Here is a 19,636-nt window from a genome sequence, read left to right on the forward strand (position 1 = left end):
TCCTTCCACAAGTGTTAATTGAATATACCATTACACACATGTCCACATACGTGACATGCACTCTAGACCCTCACCTTCTTCAGCATTCTCTTCTGCATTTATTCTAGTTAGTCAATATTTTAAAAAAAACAAACAGAGCCTTCAGATGTGAACAATGTCAGAATGTGGTAGAACTTATTACCTCTCTTACTGTGAAAGCCATATTTCCATTGATATAACCGATTCCTTCTGCCTGTGCCTAGTTTAGAAGTGTCTCCAATACCATTCCTCCAAACGGGCCTAATTTGGACTTTTGTTGTGGGGAATCTACAGACACATAGATTTCTCTATCAACCAAATGACAGCTTACAGAGCTTCTTTATGGCAATGTATGAGTTGCTTTGTTGATAGCATGTCTTTTTCTCTTTGGGGATTTGGTTCTGCTTTAAATTGGGATGTGGCATTTAAACTCCATAATAGATTAAAACAGGTCCTTGTCCTAGAACACTGTATGCCTCCTTTGTTGTGGCTGCCCTGATAAATATAAAGTTAAATCAAGCAGTAGCTTATCTGACTCTTCAGTTTGGCCACCTTTTATAAAGAGATTTTATTCTTGGCTAGAAGCAGGTAGGGACAAACAGGCTGATCTGTGACTGGATGGCTTCAGTCCAGAGTAACTATTTCCACCAGCAGAGGATGCCTACAAATTGTAATAATGGTTGTAGGCTCCCTTTTCCTTTCTTTTTTACTTACTGATTGGTTCATAAAGAAAAGCATTACATTCTCCCTTCATTAGTTACCTACAGCTGTCATGAAGCATGCTTTTAATGTTTTTTTTCCATTTTAAAACAATATGTCAAGGAATTCCTAATTTCAGAATTACTCCCAATGTCACTTATTTCTTCATTATAGAAATTACAGGTGATAATAATAGCAATAATAAATGAAAATAGAATGTGTTTATTAGGTATCAGCCATTGTATTTATTAGGCATATTACATGTTATTATCTTAATTCTCTCAGCTAGTCTATAAAATAGGTTTTTTCACCTCCCTTGACAGATCAGGAAAGTGAGGCTTAGAGAAGTACAGCAACTTGCCTAACTAGAGCTAGCGAGCGATGACCCACCACCGTTTAGAGGAACGCTGCGTCTTCTTGCCACTCACTCACGCGGTGATCATTTGTAGCCAATCCTGGGTCTGGTGTGTGTGGGGTTAGGGTTACAAGAGGTAGCATGGCAGTCAGGGTGGTTCCTTGCAAAGAATGGGAGTCTTACAAGTCTAGTCTTGGTTCTGACACTAAGTAGCTGCATAACCTTGGGCAAAATATCGTCTGAGTATCATCTTCGTTATTTATAAAATGAGAAAAGTCATTCTAACTTCACAGTGAAGCTTAGATGACTTCATATTTGTAAAAGCATCTGGGATGGGCCTGTACACTATGTAGTCGCTTAATAGACATTCATTCATTGTCCTGCACTTTCAGATCCCGATTGAGCTGCACACTGTCACATCCTTCTATCTCCTACTGCCATCACCCTTGGATAATCTAGAGGGAGTGACATCACATAGGAGAAATGTACCTTCTTTGATTAGGGCTTGTCTAAACAGTGATATCTTTACAAAAATTTCTTAATATCTTTTTTAAAAGTTCGAAGAAATGCAGTAGTGTAAAAAGGAGAGTAACAAAACTCCAGTTTGAGTTTTAACACTGGAAAAAGACCCGAGGGATATTCAAGATAAATACTCTCAAAGACAACACTGGGTAAGTCAGCTGTTAGAGAAGGGAAAGTGAAAGGATGCTATGTCGGTGGTTCAAAGCCCTCCACAACTGCCTTCCTATTAGGACACACAAGTACAGAGTATAATTTGAGTAAAAATGCTCTCTTTACGCTTCTTTCCCCAGACTGTCTCAGTTTCCCTATCTGCAAAAGGGAAGTGACAGCACCAACTCCCAGGTTTGCTGTGAGGATGAGGAAATACAGGAAAGGTTCCTGTAACAGTACCTGGAACTCTGTCTTACTATCAAGAACTCAGTAAATGTGATCATTTGCTATTGTTGTATTTGGCTATTCCTCTCTTTCGCACATGGGAAGATATACTTATTCCTTTAATTAACATTGAGAATGACAAACATGCCCTTCTACAATTTGTCCTTTAGTTCTCTAAAGTGCATGGCTGCCGAGCCTGACCTTGAATGGTCTTTCAGAGTTGGTTCAGTCAGCCAAGAAGGACGGACTAGGGTCTAAGAAAACAACAGCCCGTCCTCCTGCCTTGTGGCTAATCTGTCCCGCATGTGCTATTCATACCAGATCTCTAACACAGATCCCAAATCCAAATCCACTTTTAACTTAGGAAGAAGCATAAAAATGTAAAGAACAGTAAAATAAATACATCACATGTTAAAACTATCATTTGTTTCAAATCTTTTAAAATTAATTAATTTGATAAATATTTACTGAATATACCTAGCAGGTGCTGGGAACTGAGAAATAAAATTGCTAAAGCTGTCCTTCCCTTGTATCTCTCTCTAATCCTGTGTCCCTTGTTCCTTCCTCAGATATAACTACTGCAATAAATTTGAGGTCAAGCCTTCTTGTTCCTGTTTTTATACATTTATATACAGATATTCAAACAAAAATGTAACAATACGACTTTAAGGATGTATATAAATTATATCATACTTGATTTTGGCAGCTTGATCTATTCATGTTGATACATGAAGATCTAGTTCATTCACTGTAACTGCTGTATAGTATCCCATCATATGAATATTCTATAGTGTTATTTATCCATTTCTTTACTAATGGATATTTTAGGTTGTTTCCAGTTTTCTGCTTTTACAAACAATGATGCTTTATACAAATTTCCTTGTGTTAATAACTAAGAATTTCTCTGGGAATAAATCTAGTTGTGGAATTGCTATGTTGCTTATTAACATTTATAATTTTAGTAAAAACTACCATATGCTCTAAGAAGTTATAGGACTTGCTACTGTCAGCATTTTAAGTTTTTGCCAAGTTCATGGATGTAGCATGGTTTTAATTTGCATTTCCTTATTACTACTGAGGTGGTGCATGTCTCTCAATGTTTATTGGCTGTGGTTTCCTCCGCAGTGAGCTGCCATTTAGTAACCCTCATCCATGTTTCTAATGGGTTGCTTGTCTGTTTATTGACTTATAAAAAGTCATTTGTATATATAACAATCTATATTGTTATATAGATGGCAAATACCTTCTAGTCTGTTGCTTGTTTTTTTAATCTCTGCCTATGGTGTCTTCTGTCATGTCAAAATTTAACATTTTGATACAGTCAAACCTGTCACTTTTCATGGTTTGTGTTTTCTCAGTCTTGCTGAAATTAACATGGGTATCAGGAAAGTCAATTACTATAATGAAACAAGCAGTGGGGTAGAAAATATGAGACACAGGTATAAAGTGGGTTTGAATCCCCAATCCACCATTTACTAGCTATTGGACTCTGAACAATCTGAGTCTCCGTTTCTTCTTCTTTTTTTAATTAATTTATTTTTGGCTGTGTTGGGTCTTTGTTGCTGCGCACGGGCTTTTAATTGTGGCGAGCAGGGGCTACTCTTCGTTGCGGTGCGCGAGCTTCTCATTGTCATGGCTTCTCTTGTTGCGGAGCACGGGCTCTAGGTGCGCAGGCTTCAGTAGTTGTGGCACGTGGGCTCAGTAGTTGTGGCTCACAGGCTCTAGAGCTCAGGCTCAGTAGTTGTGGTGCACGGGCTTTGTTGCTCTGCAGCATGTAGGATCTTCCCGGGCCAGGGCTCAAACCCATGTCCCTTGCATTTGGCAGGCAGATTCTTAACCACTGTGCCACCAGGGAAGCCCTCTGGTTCTTCTTAATTTACACATCTGTCCATTTATCCAACAAGTGTTCTTTGGGTGTCTATTACACGCTGCCACCATTCTAGTGTGGAAATTGCAGTGGTAAACAAGACATACCAAGTTCTTGCCCTTACAGCCTTATACTGCAGTGGGGGAGATAGATAATGAACTAAATAATTAACTAAAAAACATACAACTGGGCTTCCCTGGTGGCGCAGTGGCTGAGAGTCTGCCTGCTGATGCAGGGGACAAGGGTTCGTGCCCCGGTCCGGGAAGATCCCACATGCCGCAGAGCAGCTGGGCCCGTGAGCCATGGCCACTGGGCCTGCGCGTCCGGAGCCTGTGCTCCGCAATGGGAGAGGCCACAACAGTGAGAGGCCCGCGTACCACAAAAAAAAAAAAAAAAAAATGAGATGCTGTGAAAGTGTTCTATAAATTGAAAGCATTATACAAACATATGGTATAATCGTCATTACCACGAGGAACATTGTGGAAAGTTCTTCTAAAGTTGGTAGCAAATTGAAGGTGTAATTATCCTATTTTGGGGGGAAAATGAGCTGATAGGGAATCAAGCCATACAAAATAACTCTACCAGGGAGGAAAGGGTTTTACACTGGAGGGCATCATGGACTTTGACCAGAAACCTGGGGACTTTGTTCCATTTGGTTCAAGCCCTCCTCCACCCTTGACTGGACCAGTCCTCTTAGCAACAGCTTCACGCCAGCCAGGCGGGTCTATTCACTGCCCGCAACACGTCCAACGAGTCTTCCACTTTTCCCACCTAATCTTTGCCTCTTCTAACACTGTCTTCTCCTAGGTCATGAAAAGTAAGCCCCATATTGTCCACCTATTCCGGTTTTACACATAACGCTTAAATTTCTAATCAATTTCCACTACTTCCAAACAGACAGGGAAAAATTCGGAAAAGCAGCAGTGTACATATATATTCTCTTTCCTCATTATTTCCAATACAACACACAAATCCAAAAATCTGCTAATTTTAGGGTTTTAGTACCTGAAGTAATGATGATCCAGTGGCAAAGGCAGAGCCTGGAAGATCTGTTTTCTTGTACATTTTTCGGGGTTAAAGCATTCGATTAAGCACAATTAAGAAGCTCAAGACATAGGCAATTTGATGTGGGCGGTTGGGCAAACAGCTAAAGTTTAATCTGATTATGTGGAGCTCTTAGGATTTTCTAAAGTTGTGATTCAAATCCATGAAACAGTTTTCAAAACACACTGTTTTGTGATTGCATCTATAGGTGAGAACTTTTCAAAAAGAAAAACTGTTCTGAAACGAGCACACAGTTTAGCTTTTCATTTTTCATTCATTAACAGAACTCATGCAGCCTAAAGAAAAGGACCCAAAAATCAGAGAATTAAGTTTTTATCACGTTTTCATTCTCTCCAGAAAAAGTCCTGAATGTTAAAACTAAAATCTCAGGGGCTTCCCTGGTGGCACAGTGGTTGAGAGTCCGCCTGCCGATGCAGGGGACACGCGTTCGTGCCCCGGTCTGGGAAGATCCCACATGCCGCGGAGCGGCTGGGCCCGTGAGCCATGGCCGCCGGGCCTGCGCGTCCGGAGCCTGTGCTCCGCAACGGGAGAGGCCACAACAGTGAGAGGCCCGCGTACCGCAAAAACAAACAAACAAAACCCCTAAAATCTCAGGAATATGAAAAACCTTTTAATGTAAATATATGTAGATTAATCAAGTTAGATTTTTAAAGCTCTCTATTCCAGGCATAGAGAGAAAAGTTAGGTTTGTAAAGATAATATGATTAAGTTTCTATGGGTAAGAGCCACCAGTTTCGAGCATCTACTCTCAGCTAGCTTGTATATCACGAGGGGCTTTACATACCATCTTATTCGACCCAACCTTCACCATGTGTTATTATACATATTTTATAGATGAGATAAACTGAACCCAGGAATGTGTGGTGAAAACCCAGAGATAAGTTTTCAAAAGTTGACAACATGAAAATAAGAGAATTAACATATTAGTTCAGCCCCTTTATAACCTCCTTATCCAGGCTCTCCCAGCCCCAGATATTATGGAAACCAGATTAAATCTTCCTAAATAATGCTTTCATCATTTGACTCTCCACTTCAAAACCTGGTTCACAAAATCTAGAAGAAACTTCCCAGCCTCAGATTCAAGACTCTTCAAAATCTGACTTGATCTGTCCCATCATCTCATTTGTCCCTAAGCTTCAAACTCAACTCTTTATTGAGCACCTCTTTATTCTGTGCTAGCCTCTGCAGACGTGGCCTTGTCCATAAGCTGCTCATAGTACAGCTTCTTCTCAAATATGTTATTGCTTTCTGGTTCCTTACCAACCTATTTCCCTAAATGGAATGTTCTGCCCGATTCTACCTTTCTCCTTTTTCCTACACATCAAAATCCAACCTGCTCAAGATCCAGCATTGATCCCAACTCCTCCATGATCATACACTAAACATTTTTGCTAGAAAGTGGTCACTCATTCCTTTGAGCCCCCAGAGCACTAGATTCCAAATTCGTGTGCACCCGCTTCCTGGCGTACAGATTCCAAAGCCCCTCAACTCAGATTCTGAGTCAGTACACGTGGCTTCACTGAGTCTGGGAATGTACATTTAAATACACGTCTGATTCCTAAGTTCATGCTCCTTCTACCCACCCTCGCTCTCAGACAGCTGGTTTGATGTTTTCTCCTGTCACGGAATTGCCTCGTCCTCTGAGTACTCTGGTGTCACAGACTCAATCTCGATCTCAGCTTTATCAATCCTGACGATTTTGCCTCTTCAATGACCAGTCACACCTCCTGGTCTTGACCACATTTTTGGCCTGATAAAGAGGCAAAAGCTACCCATGATGCAGGGTTTAGATTTCTTTTTTTTTTTTTAAGTAATAACACAACTAGTCACATTATACTAAATCTTCTTAATGGATAAAAATGTAACACAGGCATAAAGCACATTTACTGGCCTGAGTGACTCGAAACCTCAGCTACTGACCTGTTCATATGCTCACACTAGAGGACACAAGGTTCTCCCCCCGCACTGCTGACTTCTTGAAGCAGTAACTGTCTTTTCCATTTAAGGTGACAGTGCCGAGCACACTGCCTATTACTGATCATGTGGCTGAATGAAGGAACCAATGGGTATACTTAATCAAAAGTTTACTAAGGCAATGAATTTCCATGTCCCCTTGGTATTGGCTTTTAAACAACACGGTACTCAACGTAGAGAACGTTTCTCTTTCCTTCAAAAAAAGAATTAATGTAAACTAGCAATTCCACAGTTTACACCAAGGACTTAAGACTATTACAGACACTTGTTTTGTCTTATATAAAGCAAACACCGACAAGGTTAGCGTTCTTCAGGATCTTGTGGCCCAGCTCATGAGCACTGCCCCTCAGGCAGCACTCTACCTGCTGTGATCGGCTACAGGCCTGCCTGTGGCTGGTTGCCCTGGGATCCAGTGTCCATCCTTAGACAAATCAGGCGTCAGGGAGGGAGGTCACATGGTATGAAATATGGCTGCCCAAGGTCTGACTCTTCTGCCAGGGCTGGGGACAAGGCAGTCTCTTTTGGAAAATTCTGTGCGCAGGTGTAGTTTGATGTGCTATTATGGGCCCCTGGTTCAACTGTAACTCCTGGCACTGCTGCTGTTGAGGTTTCCATCCCCCTGTCACATCTACTCTGAGGAGTGGCTGTGAGATTGAATGTGATCACTGATACCAAAGTGCTTTGAAAATCATAAGCACCTCACAGATGCAAGATGTTATTACCACGTTTAATAAATATACTACGAGTGACAGAGAGAGGAATGGGAACCCAGATTCCAAAGGAAATAGCTCATTTTTCCCAGGAAAAGGAAATGACTGAAGTTCTACCAACAAGCAGCTGTGTGAACTCAGGTTAGTTGGCCACTTCTCAGCTGTGTGACCATGGATAAGTCCCTGCCTCAGTTTTCTTACTTCTAAAATGGGAACATTTGTGACTGTGCTTCCTCCCCTCAGGGTGGGGTCAGAGGCTGGAGCCTGCCCTCCATTCCCCACCCCAGTGCATCCTACTTTCTTCATGTCAGTCCCTTCATGGGTTGAGGCCAGATTTGAACTAGGAAATCTTTATCATCCCCCATCCCTTCCAGCTCCTAAATTGATTCTAACCAACCCTCTCCGGGTCCACCCTCCAACCACCACTCTGGTCCTTAGAAACCTTTCCTCTAAAAGCCCCACGACACAGAGAAAAACATCATGCACCCTGTTTTATAAGTTATGCATTTGTGAAAAGTTGCATTCATGTCACGCTTTTGTAATTCTATACTCCCCCCCCCAAAAAAAGATTAATGTTCTTTTCAGAAATCTGTTACAACAGGGATGTTTCCACTTTTTAAATTGTAAAAAGAAAAAGATTTACAGTATAGTAAACCTAATTTACAAAAAAAAGAAAGAAAACATGGCAGCATCTTAGTAGTAGCAGCAGGACCTTTAAGGGGTCAATGTAATAATCACATTATTGTTGAGTGAAGAAACGCGGCTTACATAACGGTGAAGCTAGTGTGCTTTGAGTTTGTAGCAGACTTCAGGTAGTAAATCCCAAAACAACTTGTGACACGTGCCTTTTCTTTTTAGGAATCTGAATAGATAAGAGGCCAAAGGAAAGGTAATGCTTTCCTTAAAAATACAAAGAACTAACAACTCCCCAGCCTATGGAGAAAAGGGATGTGAAACAGCCTCCAAGTGCATTTCTGACAACTGAATATTTTTCTGACAACCCAAAACACCATTCCTCTTAGGAATAACTTCACCACAGACATTAAAACAGTCATGAAATCTGCATTTCCAAAAGCCAAGGAAGCTGCTCTTCCCTGTAAGAATTTAAGGAAAGCCTCTGGCGTGGGAGCAGAGAAGGTCAAAGAATAGCCGTCCTTTCTTCCCACTGTGCCTTGGAGAACTCTGCAGAGACCTCCCAGAGGCCAAGAAGAAAGTCAGCTGATCAGGTCTGATCCCTAGGAAACTGAAAACGGCCTAACTGATTTTTGCATTATGGATACCTTCCGATTTCTTTAAAGGCTTGAGTTAATTTTTAATCCAACTGTTCAGTGTGATGGTCAATAAACTTTTTGACTCTTCCAAAAAAAAAAAAAAGCGTCTCCCAAGTTGCCACAGTACCTGTTAAACTCAGTTTCTAGTAAACCAAATTCTACTTGGCCTTACAGAAAATCAATACTTGAAGTTTTTAAAGTATTGGAAATAAACCCAAATGATGAACTCTCATCATGAAGCAAAAATTTATGTGCAAAGCTAACAGTGGTCTCTCTGATCAATGTCTTAATACTGCAGTCATTCTACTCAGAAACAGACAACTTTAACTTTACTTCCTTTGTAAATTACTTAATTGTCTACTGTATGGGTGTTCCCCTACTCATTATACTGATAAGTAGATAAAGTTTGATATGTACATATGTTGTTCATCTCACCGCCATTTAAAATAACACTTTCCTGGGACTTCCCTGGTGGCGCAGTGGTTAGGGTTAGGGTTAAGAAGACTCCACACTCCCACTGCATGGGGGCCGGGTTCCATCCCTGGTCAGGGAACTAGATCCCACATGCAGGCTGCACCTAAGAGTTTGCACGCCAAGACTAAGGAGCTCTCGTACTGCAAGTAAGACCTGGCACAACAAAATAAATATCTAAAAAAAAAACACTTTCCCTCATATGCTCCATTTTCCATGTATATGAAACAGATCTTTAGGTTTTATATATATTTAATACTTTTGAATGTATCTGTGTGTATATATACCTCTATCCCTATTCTTATAATTCATGAGAAAGAAATTACATGGGGAAATCATTCTGATTTTTCCATTCTTATCTATAGGAATGAGAAAGTGCTCTTCTTTCATCATATTTGTATAAGACACATTTGCACTGGTTCTAGGATAAGGCTATATGGATTAGCGGAAGAGGTGATATTTTTGGAGTCAGAAGGTTTATACCTGGCTTTGTTACCTCTAGTATGTGACCTCGGGTAAAATCATTTATCTTCTTTGAAACTCAATTTTCTCACCTGTGAACTAGTATAGTGACACAGGACTTAGTCTCTCCCAAGTCTTTTGTGAGGCTTCAAGAGATAATGTGTGTAAAAATGCATTAAAAAACATTTTACTGATTAATGTAAACTACTACTATCCCTGTACTGAAGTGGTAACTCAAAGCCAAAGAATGCACCATATGTAAAGTAAAAATAATTATTCAGTAAATTCATGAACCATAGCTTTGTTTATATTACTATTAAAAGAAATACTCATTTTTAATTTCAGTAAGAACTTAATGCTATAATTATAGATTTCATTATGTAAAAACAATATAACCTGGCCCAGTCTACAAATTACGAAATGCAAATAGAAATGCATACACATTTCTACAAAATAGAAATGCATACACATTTTGATTTCACTAAGAACTTACGAAACCATACGTTTCATTATTTAGAAATAATGACCTAACCTGGCCCCTTCCACAAACATAACGATTGTGCAGTGTAAATATAGTTGTAGGAATACACACACATTATCATTTACTAAGAGGTTACTTGGGCGTATATGCATTGGTGAAACATCTGTATTACTGAAACACACCTAAACTGAATTGTGATAAACGACTTTAAATGCATTAAGAGAGATTGTTCTTTGAAGGGATTGTGCTGTGGATATGTCTGCAAAGCAAATGTTCATTTCCCAATTCATCCTTGGCATGTGGGAAACAGGACGTGAAGAGAAAGGAGCACCGCCCTGGGAAGCAGCAGATCTGGCCTTCACTCTATCCACAATCATTTAGCATTTACTGTACGTCACAGGGATTAGTGTCGGTGCCTGAGATACATCACTGAGCAACGCAAACAAAAATCTGCCCTCGTGAAGCTTGGATTGAGGTAGGAAGGACGACAAATCACACAACGTAATAAGTAAATTATTAGAAAGTTCTGAGCATTATGTAAACGAGGAAATTCTAAGCTCACAGTGTTATGAAAAAAAGAGGGCAGCGTAAGGAGAAGGGCGTGAACACAACCCGGCGGTTTCCACTTTTAAGTAGAGAGGTTAGGGTAAGTCTAATTAAAAACGTAGCAGGAAGCCGCCACACAGCTCTCAGGAGAAAGACTCAGCCTGAGGGAACAGCCAGTGTAAAGGCCCCAGAATTTGATACTGACAAAACAGTCTTTTGAAAAAGAGAGTAACGCATTTTGCTGATGAGTAAACAGTGCCCCGGAGTGGCTTGATCAAGGGCACAGAGCTGGTCCACAATAAAGCCAGGACAGGAAGCCAGGTTTCTTGCCCTTGGTCCAGTGCCTTTCTTCTGTTTTGTAGCTTTGCTCACCAGGCACAAAGGAAAGCACCCTGTTCCTCTAAGGCACTGAGTAACGTAGGGTGTCATCACTGTTTAGGAGGTTGCTGTTACTCTCATTAATCAGGTCCGTAGATATTTCTTGAAAGGTAGATAAAGCTCAAAAATAATTTCATCTTCCCTTCCTATGGTTTATTTTTCTCCTCCATTTACCTAAGCTTTTCAGGTAAAGGGAGGGTCATCCCCCACCCCTTGGGTGAGTCATCTTAATAGCAGAGTATCAGTGAAAGTAAGTGTTATTTCTTTGGACATTTGACAAAGGAAAGGTGTTCAACATGGAAATAAGCGATAAAATAGAAAGCTTTTGTGACTTAACATGAAAAAGAGCTGATGAAAGAATGGAGAGAATGTGGAGGCCGGTGACCCGGAGGAGAGAAGCGGGCAGGAGCAAAGGGAGGACCAGAGTCCCAGCAATAAGCTACGAAGTGAAAATGATGATGAAATAACAAGCTTCAAGTAAAAAAACAAACAGACCGCAAAAGAGGAAACCTGTAGAAAAAGCAATAATGGAAAAGGGGCTGGAGAGAAGAGATTGAAAGATATTTTCAAGTAAAAATATAAGAATATTAGACAATAAACAATATAAAGAAAAAAGAGAGTAAGAATCAGATTTCTGACACAGTAGCCTCCAGAGCTGGTGGAATTACTAACAGCAAGAGGGAACAGGGGCCAGTCTGAAAGGTGAGTAGCTTTCTTTCAGTCGTGCTGGGTTTAAGGTGGCAGTGAGGTTGTCACGAGTGGAAAGGGTCTAGCAGATAAGAGGTACATTTGGAAGACGTGTACCATCTAGAGCTGTTTTGTCTCAATACAGTAGCCTCAAATCAAGTGGCTGTTGAGAAACTGTGGCTAGCCTGAATTGAACATGCCGTAAGCATAACACACACCAGACTTTGAAGATTTCATACGGAAAAAAATACCTAATTTTTTTAACATTTATTACATGTTGAAATAATATTTGCATGAATTGGGTTAAAAATGTTAAAATTAATTTCACCTGTCTCTGTCCTTTTTCATGTAACTACTAGAAAATTTTAAACTACATTATGTGGCTCGCATTATATTTATCCTGGATAAGTGCTGATACAGAGAAATACTAGGTATGTGTTAGTATCACATATGGGGAAGAGAATTCTGAGCAGAATCACAGACATCATTTAGAGGTGTCTCGACTGCAAACAGATACGGGAGACAGAACAACACATGTCATTACGATAGTTAACATTTACTGAACACTCGCAGCACTAAACTAGCCACATTAAGTGCAGTATCTTATTTGTTCCTCAAACCATCTTATGAAATAACAATACTGATTCCTTTCACAGAAGAAAAAACTGAGGCCTAAAGAAGTTAAGCTGCCCAAAGTCATAGTTAAGTGCTGGTGCTGGGATTCAAACCCAGGGTTGACTCCACACCTGGAACTCCAAACTCCAAATTGCCACATCAACCCCAGAACAATTTACACTCTGCAATTATGAAATTGTTAAATTTTAAATGGCTACATTTAAACTAGCAATTTATTATAATGGTTCATTGTCAGAGTCAGTGAAACACTAGCCATGTCCTAATTCGATTAAGAAAAAGCACAAGTGAGCAAATTTGTAACTTCAGAATTATCACGAACTACTGATGTTGACATACTTTGGCCATGTTGAGCCTAAGTAAGAGCTTCCAGGGCAACTTCTTGCCTTCGGTCACCATCTACTCCTAATACCCAAACCCGACAAGTTGGACGGTACACATCCGATTGCCGAAGCGAGGTGATCCTGGGTGCAACCCTGACCAGCAGGGCCCCGCCTCCTGAAGATAAGTGGATCACATCGTTTATCCAGTTAACTAATTGTCAACACTCTCAGACTATGAAAGCACCTGGACCTCCCCAACTGTGATTGAAATGTTTTGAAGGAATCAATTATACCTCAACTAAAAAAACATGTCTTGAAGGCAGCTAGATTAAATTGCAGTCTTTTGTTGAAGAACCAAGCTTACCCAGCTGGGTACGTTAAAAATGGATTTTGTACTCCTTGATAATGCTTTGCTTCTGAAGGAAAAAAACGGCTTGATATTTTGACTGGAGTCATAACACAGCAAAATCTCCTACAAATATAAACTTGGTTAAGAATGAGGTGTCTTTCATTTGTGTGTGGTTGGTTGGTTTTAATTTCAAAGACAAACTTACTTTTCTTTCCTTTTTACCTTTAATTTCACTACCTATCTGGACAAGACAGTAATCATAGAACCGCAGAACTTGTACAGCGATGGCTATAATTACATCATTTTCAGAAACTTTCCCAGGTAGATTTTATTAAGCAGTTTGGCTCAGATTATAAAAGCATACTTCTCCAGGCTTAAAACAAAGGATTGCCATAATTTACACTCTGGAAGTGGAAAAACAAAAGGGAATTTGAAAAATATGTTTTGGAATAGGACTAGCAGAAACATCGTGAGAGGCTGTTCACGTTGCACTAGGACCCTGAGGGGTGGCTCTGAACTGAACCACTACTTTATTTATGGATTATAACCCCTACATCACACTCTCTCCGTCATTTTTTTTTTTTTAAAGTGAGAAGCCTTGGATTTGGACATTAAAAAAAAAAATCTCCTCTGAAGACCCAAAGTTTCTGAAAAATGCCTTTTGGATAGTATCATGACTGTATAGAGCAGTTTATAAGAGCTTGCCCTTTATTTTGGCTTTTAGGTTAATTCCCATGACTCTTCCATACAGTTAAGGAGATATGCTTCGACTTGTTCCCTCACTCGTTACAATTCATAATAATTTGGAACAAAGGTGCAGGACCTGAAGGAGACAGCCAGTTAGCCCTAAAAATGCTTTGTCCACCCAGATGCCAAGGTGTCAAGAGCATGGTCAGCTATACTCTTATCACTGAGGGCCACCAAACTGAGTCCGTCTTCTCCAAGAGCATCCCTCCTCTCAACTTCACCTGTGATTCTCATCATTACAACTGTTCACTGGATAAGATAATCCCGTAGTGGCACTACTGTTTCTCATTTGTACATTATAACGTTAGCCTCAGCATGCTGCTTTACTGGGCTAATTCTTTTAATTTACTGAACACCTGCTATGTGTCAGGCACTGTTGTAGGTACTAGTAACAGAGCCGTGAACAACATGACCCAAAAATCTCTGCCCTACTGAAACTCACATTCTGGTGGGGAACGTGTTCAATAAACCCCACAGACTAAATAGATAGTATGTTAAATAATAGTTGCTAAAGAAAAAAAAAAACGAAGCAGACCAGGGTAATATGAACTGTGGTGGGTTGGATGGGAAAGACCGGAATTTTAAGAAGAGTAGTCAGAGAACGCTTCCCCCGTAATCAGGGAAGATAGCGTGTACCTGAAACCGCAGAAAAGACAAAATCTAGGGTTGATTGGTGTCCGCTGAAGCGGGGGGTGGGGGGGAGGAGATTCGCATACGAACAAGCCCTGAAGTGGAGAGGAGACCATATGGGAAGGAGGAGAGAAGCAAAGATAGAATAGGGACCACTGTGGACAAACGAGGCTTCACATTTTGCTCGGACTTAGAGCCTGGCACACACTTTCCTTTTTTGCAGTCGCACAACCAGGCTCTGCCGCCAACACTCTCGGGCAGTTCCTGGGGCACGGGCACGCGGGGACACCCCACCCCCTCTCTCCAGGAACAGAGCTTAATGCCCATCAGAAAGCGTTATGAATTCGGGGTGGAGTCGGAGCCTGGCAAGCTGGGGGAGAGACGAACTGTCGGAAAGAACACAGTAGCGGTCCCTCCATCCCGATTCACACGTGGAAACCCATCCCCCGACCCCACCGTACAAACCCGGGGAGGTACGGGCCGGCGCACAGACACACCCCAGGGACTGTAGGCACCGCGCGGGCAGGAATTCAACCGTTAGCGCCCCAAAGCCTGAACTTCCCGCGGAGGGATCGGTCCCACGCGAGGGGGGCGCCGTTCCCCGCGCCGGGAGCGGGGGGCGGCGGGGCCCGCGCGAGAACAGCCGCCGCGGAAGGAGGGGGCGGTTTGGCGGGCATCCCAGCTCCGGCCGGCCGCGTGCATGCAACAGGGGGCTGGACGCGGCGGGCGCCTGAGGGGCCGGTCGGGGCCGCGGACCCGGACCAAGCGCCCGAGACCCGCGGTCCCCCTTCCCCCCACCGCACCCAAACGTTCACCGCCCCCTCCACAGGCCCGCGCGGCCCGGCCCGGCCCGCAGACAGCGACGGGTTCCAGCGGTCGAACCCGCAGCTCCCGCACCGCCGCTTCCTCGGCCCCTTCCCGCCCGGTCGCGGAAAGAAAGAAAGAAAAAGACAGGCGGCGGCGCACTGCCCCCACTCACCATGATCCGCGGCGCGGCGACCCCAGCGTCCGGCGATGCGCTGTCCAGGGTAGCCGGCGTCCCTCTGCCTCGCGCTGCCGCCGCGCCCGCTCTTCTTACCCCAACCCACGCCCGGCGCGCGCACGCCAGCCTGCGCTTCCCCGCCCCCTCGGGCTCGCGCCGCTCCCGCTCGGCGCTCCGAGCCGCAGGGCCGTTTTGGGAGCCCGCCGCTCCCCGCCCCCTCCCCTCGCACGGGCTCCGCCAGCCGCTGCGCTAGCAGGGCGGCGGGAGAGGGGCGGGCAGATGAGACGGCGGCCCCGAACGGCTTCGCACGCGGCCCCCGGGAGCCCGTGTTCTCCAGCGCCGCTTCGCGCGCCCTCTGCCGGCCGGGCGGCGATTTGCAGGCCCAGCTGGCGCCCGCGGCGCTCGGCCGCTGAACGTTCGCGGAGCCTGGGCAAGGACCCATTCGTCACCCGCCACTGTCCCCCGCCCCCGGAGGCTGCGACGGCCGCGGAGCTGGGGGAGTGGGGCTGCAGAGGGCCAGGGCATCGCCCTTCTCTTAGCTGGCTCCGTGGTTTTCAAGCATAGGTTAAAGAGAGACTAGCTGCTACTCACGTAGGTTTGCATGATGTGGTGTTTCAGATGTAGGGGTCAATCGGGTTCCTTTTGGGATGAGGTCAGTGGCGGGTCAGTCTCAGCAGGACATTCCTTGTCTCACGTGAATCTACCTACAGAGGATGATCTTAGTCTATGGGCTTCTCAGCTGAGGCCACTAATGGTTAACGCAACACTTAATTGTGAACAGAAAGTAAGGGATCTTATCTTAGATACTAGGCTTTTAATTAAAAAAAAAATTTTCTCGCTCAAGTGGAAGATGTGAAAAGGTAGACTTTCCTATTTTAAGCATTAAGAATGTGTGCTGGAAGGAAATTCACCCAGGTATCAAATATTGATATTAAGTGTTTCCCACCCCCCCATAGCCATATTATGAAATGATTTTTCTTTATATTTTTTTCCTCATTTACCAGGTCTTTTACATGCATTATTTTATATTTTTAAACCCACAAAAGTAGCTTCCACATTCTTTGGATACTGAACTAGAAAAATACTGGATCTCAATTTCACTGTGTGATTAATTTGATGTAGTAGAATGTGAATTCTCAAAGTACCCTCAGACATTATTGTGTATAAATTGCACCTGAGGACTTGATCAACTACAGAGACCTGGAAGCATTAAGGTGGTCTCAGGTGAAGACCAGGAATACAAATTTTTAACAAGCATCACAAATGATGCTGATGCAGGCAGGTAGGCCATGGACCACGTTTTGAGAACACAAGTCCATCATCTAGGAAAGGCTTTAGTCTATTTTTCTAACAACATTAAGAGCAAAAAAGTGTGATAACCAGCCTCTAAGCATTCTGCTGTTTGCTTGTAGGAATTATACTATTGATGCCATCTATACCTGGCAAAGAACACCAGGTTCACATATGGAAGGAACCCTTAAATTTTGAATTATTCCTGTACTTCCCACTACCATTTAGCTTGATAATCATTATTTTACGTTTATTATTTAAAAACACATATCAACCCACAGGTCCAGAAGGAGGTCTAAAAAGTCACCAATATATTATCTATTACTTAAAATATTATTTTATGGCTTTTCTTGTCACTACAATAAAGGAACATAGGAGATGCAAATACCAGAGGGTATTTTTTCCCACCAATTAATTCATTAAATAGAAAAACGAAGTGGTTCTACCTCTATAAACACAGAACTGGGATCATACCTTAATATTATGACCAGAAATAAAATTAATTCCCACTTATTTATCAATAAAAATATCTTAATGTGCCTTCAAGATGCTTTTACAAGATTTTTCTTCCTTTTATTATTCTCTTCTGTGGATTACTCACTTATAATTTATTGTGACTTTAAATCAATGCTTTTCTTCAGAGGATTTGTATTTTTAGACTAATGATAGAAACAGCCTCTGGAAATCACATTCTTTCCCTGGCCATATACTCTGCCTTTGTGTAAAGAAAGCTCTGTACCTATGTGTATGGTCAGGCCATTCAAGATGGCTGTTCCCTTGCTCTCTGTACATCCCCTGCTCCACCAGTCCAGCTTCACTCACATGACTAACCAGTCCTCTTAATTATAAAACTTAATCAGTAACTGCCTACATGCTTGCCCCTTGCCCCAGCTGCCCATTTCCCTGGTAACTGATGAGGCAACCTGGTATCAATTCCCCCTATAAATGGTAGCCTCTTTCTCCCCTGGGTAGTGAAGGTTGTTGCTGCGTCCTGCCTGCCATCTGCTGTACATGGTAGGGTACAGTTTCTCCAGGACCTTTTGTTTCAGATTTGTAAGATCCCCTATCTGTTAAGACCTTGATGTCTCTGTTGCTGTTTCTGGGCTCCTTCTTTGGTCTCCAGGCTGGGCAACTACGAGGCATGCAGGCCTGCGGGGTGCAGCCCAACACTACCAATTTAGAAATGAAAAATAAGAAGAGTAACGCCAGACGAAGCCACACTGGTGCAATTCAATTACCTCCAACAAATTTAGGACATCTTTTACTCAGTATTATCAGGGCTAAGGATTTATGACAATGATATATGTATATACTGCTCGTTTGGTTGTTGTAGAGTAACAAGTGGACAGTCATTTCTTCATATCAATCCAGGTAAAAAGAGATTTATGTTCATTCATTTAAAAATATTTACTGAGTACTGTGTTCCAGTACAATATTCTAGAGCAAGGGTTGGCAAACTACAGCCACGGCCAAATCTGGCCAGCTGACTGTTCTTTGTAAATAAAGTTTTATTAGAACACATTTATGTCCATACATGTACATATTGTCTGTGGTGGCTTTCACGCTACAATGGCAGAGTTGAGTAGTTGTGACAGAAAGACCATGGCCTACAAATCCTCAAGTATCTACTATGTGGCCCTTAACAAAAAAAAGTGTGCCAATTCCTGTTGACTCTAGATGTTATAAATAAGGCCTTGAACATGATAGGTCCTTTTCTTTCATGAAGCTTCTATTTTAATGGGAAGGAAGAAGACAATAAAATAATTTTAGAGAAGTGCTGTGAAGAAACACTATTATGAGAGTGTGACGTGGAGGAGGAGACACTTTAGATTGGATGGTAGGAAAGGTCCCTCTAAGCCAATGATGTCTGAGTTGAGATCTCAGTGGCAGAACAAGCCAGTTATGAAGCCGTGAGAAAATCTAGGGGAAATCCTTCTAGATGAAGAAAACAGCAAATGAAAATGCTCTGAGACAGGAAAACTTGGGCCCTACCTTTGAGGACCTAGGTCCCTAGGGATCCTGGCCCTGGCAGGATGGTCTCAAGTGATGTGTACTGGTCAGTTCAAGAAACCCTACTGGGGTCATTACCTTGTACTCTTATAGCCATTTGACTGTATTTATCTAAGCACTGAAAAGGAAAAAAAAATTAACAGAAGGCTTTAATGTGATTGGTCCTTTTCAAGGAAATAGGTCAGAACTCAGAAGGAGAATGGATCATGAAGAATTTTTTGAATGAAATATTTTGGTTCTTTCACTAAACTAGATAGAATAGTACATGACAGTAATCTTGTTATAGTCTGTCCACCACTCCATAACTAGTTCCATTAAAGGTAATTTGTAATTAATTTAGTTCTACAACTACTTCAGCTTATGTCAGAATTTGACTTAACATGTTAATTCATGGACTTCCCTGGTGGTACAGTGGTTAAGAATCCGCCTGCCAATGCAGGCGACATGGGTTCGAGCCCTGGTCCGGGAAGATCCCACATGCCACGGAGCAACTAAACCCATGTGCCACAACTACTGAGCCTGTGTGCCACAACTACTGAAGCCCACATGCCTAGAGCCCATGCTCCACAACAAGAGAAGCTGCTGCAATGAGAAGCCCACGCACCAGAACAGAGTAGCCCCCGCTCACCACAACTAGAGAAAGCCCGTGCACAGCAATGAAGACCCAATGCAGCCAAAAATAAATAAATAAAACAAATAAATTTATTTTAAAAATGTTAGTTCAGACTATCTTTACAGCTTGTGTCACATAGTAGACATTCAATCAATATTTAAGGCAGACTTGCCCCCCA

General features: G+C 42.4%; 1 protein-coding gene across 1 annotated transcript in view; it reads right to left on the reverse strand.

Annotated features, from left to right (window-relative positions):
- Positions 1-15,591, reverse strand: part of ELOVL2 (ELOVL fatty acid elongase 2) — a 68,897-nt gene extending 53,306 nt beyond the window's left edge. The window contains exon 1 of the mRNA XM_060021591.1: positions 15,543-15,591. Within this exon, the coding sequence (XP_059877574.1) occupies positions 15,543-15,545 (3 nt within the window). The 5' untranslated portion in view covers positions 15,546-15,591. The remainder of the gene's footprint in view (positions 1-15,542) is intronic.
- Between the last annotated feature and the right edge of the window lie 4,045 nt (positions 15,592-19,636).

The sequence above is a fragment of the Delphinus delphis genome, chromosome 10, assembly GCF_949987515.2.
Source record: "Delphinus delphis chromosome 10, mDelDel1.2, whole genome shotgun sequence".
Taxonomy (NCBI): Eukaryota; Metazoa; Chordata; class Mammalia; order Artiodactyla; family Delphinidae; genus Delphinus; species Delphinus delphis.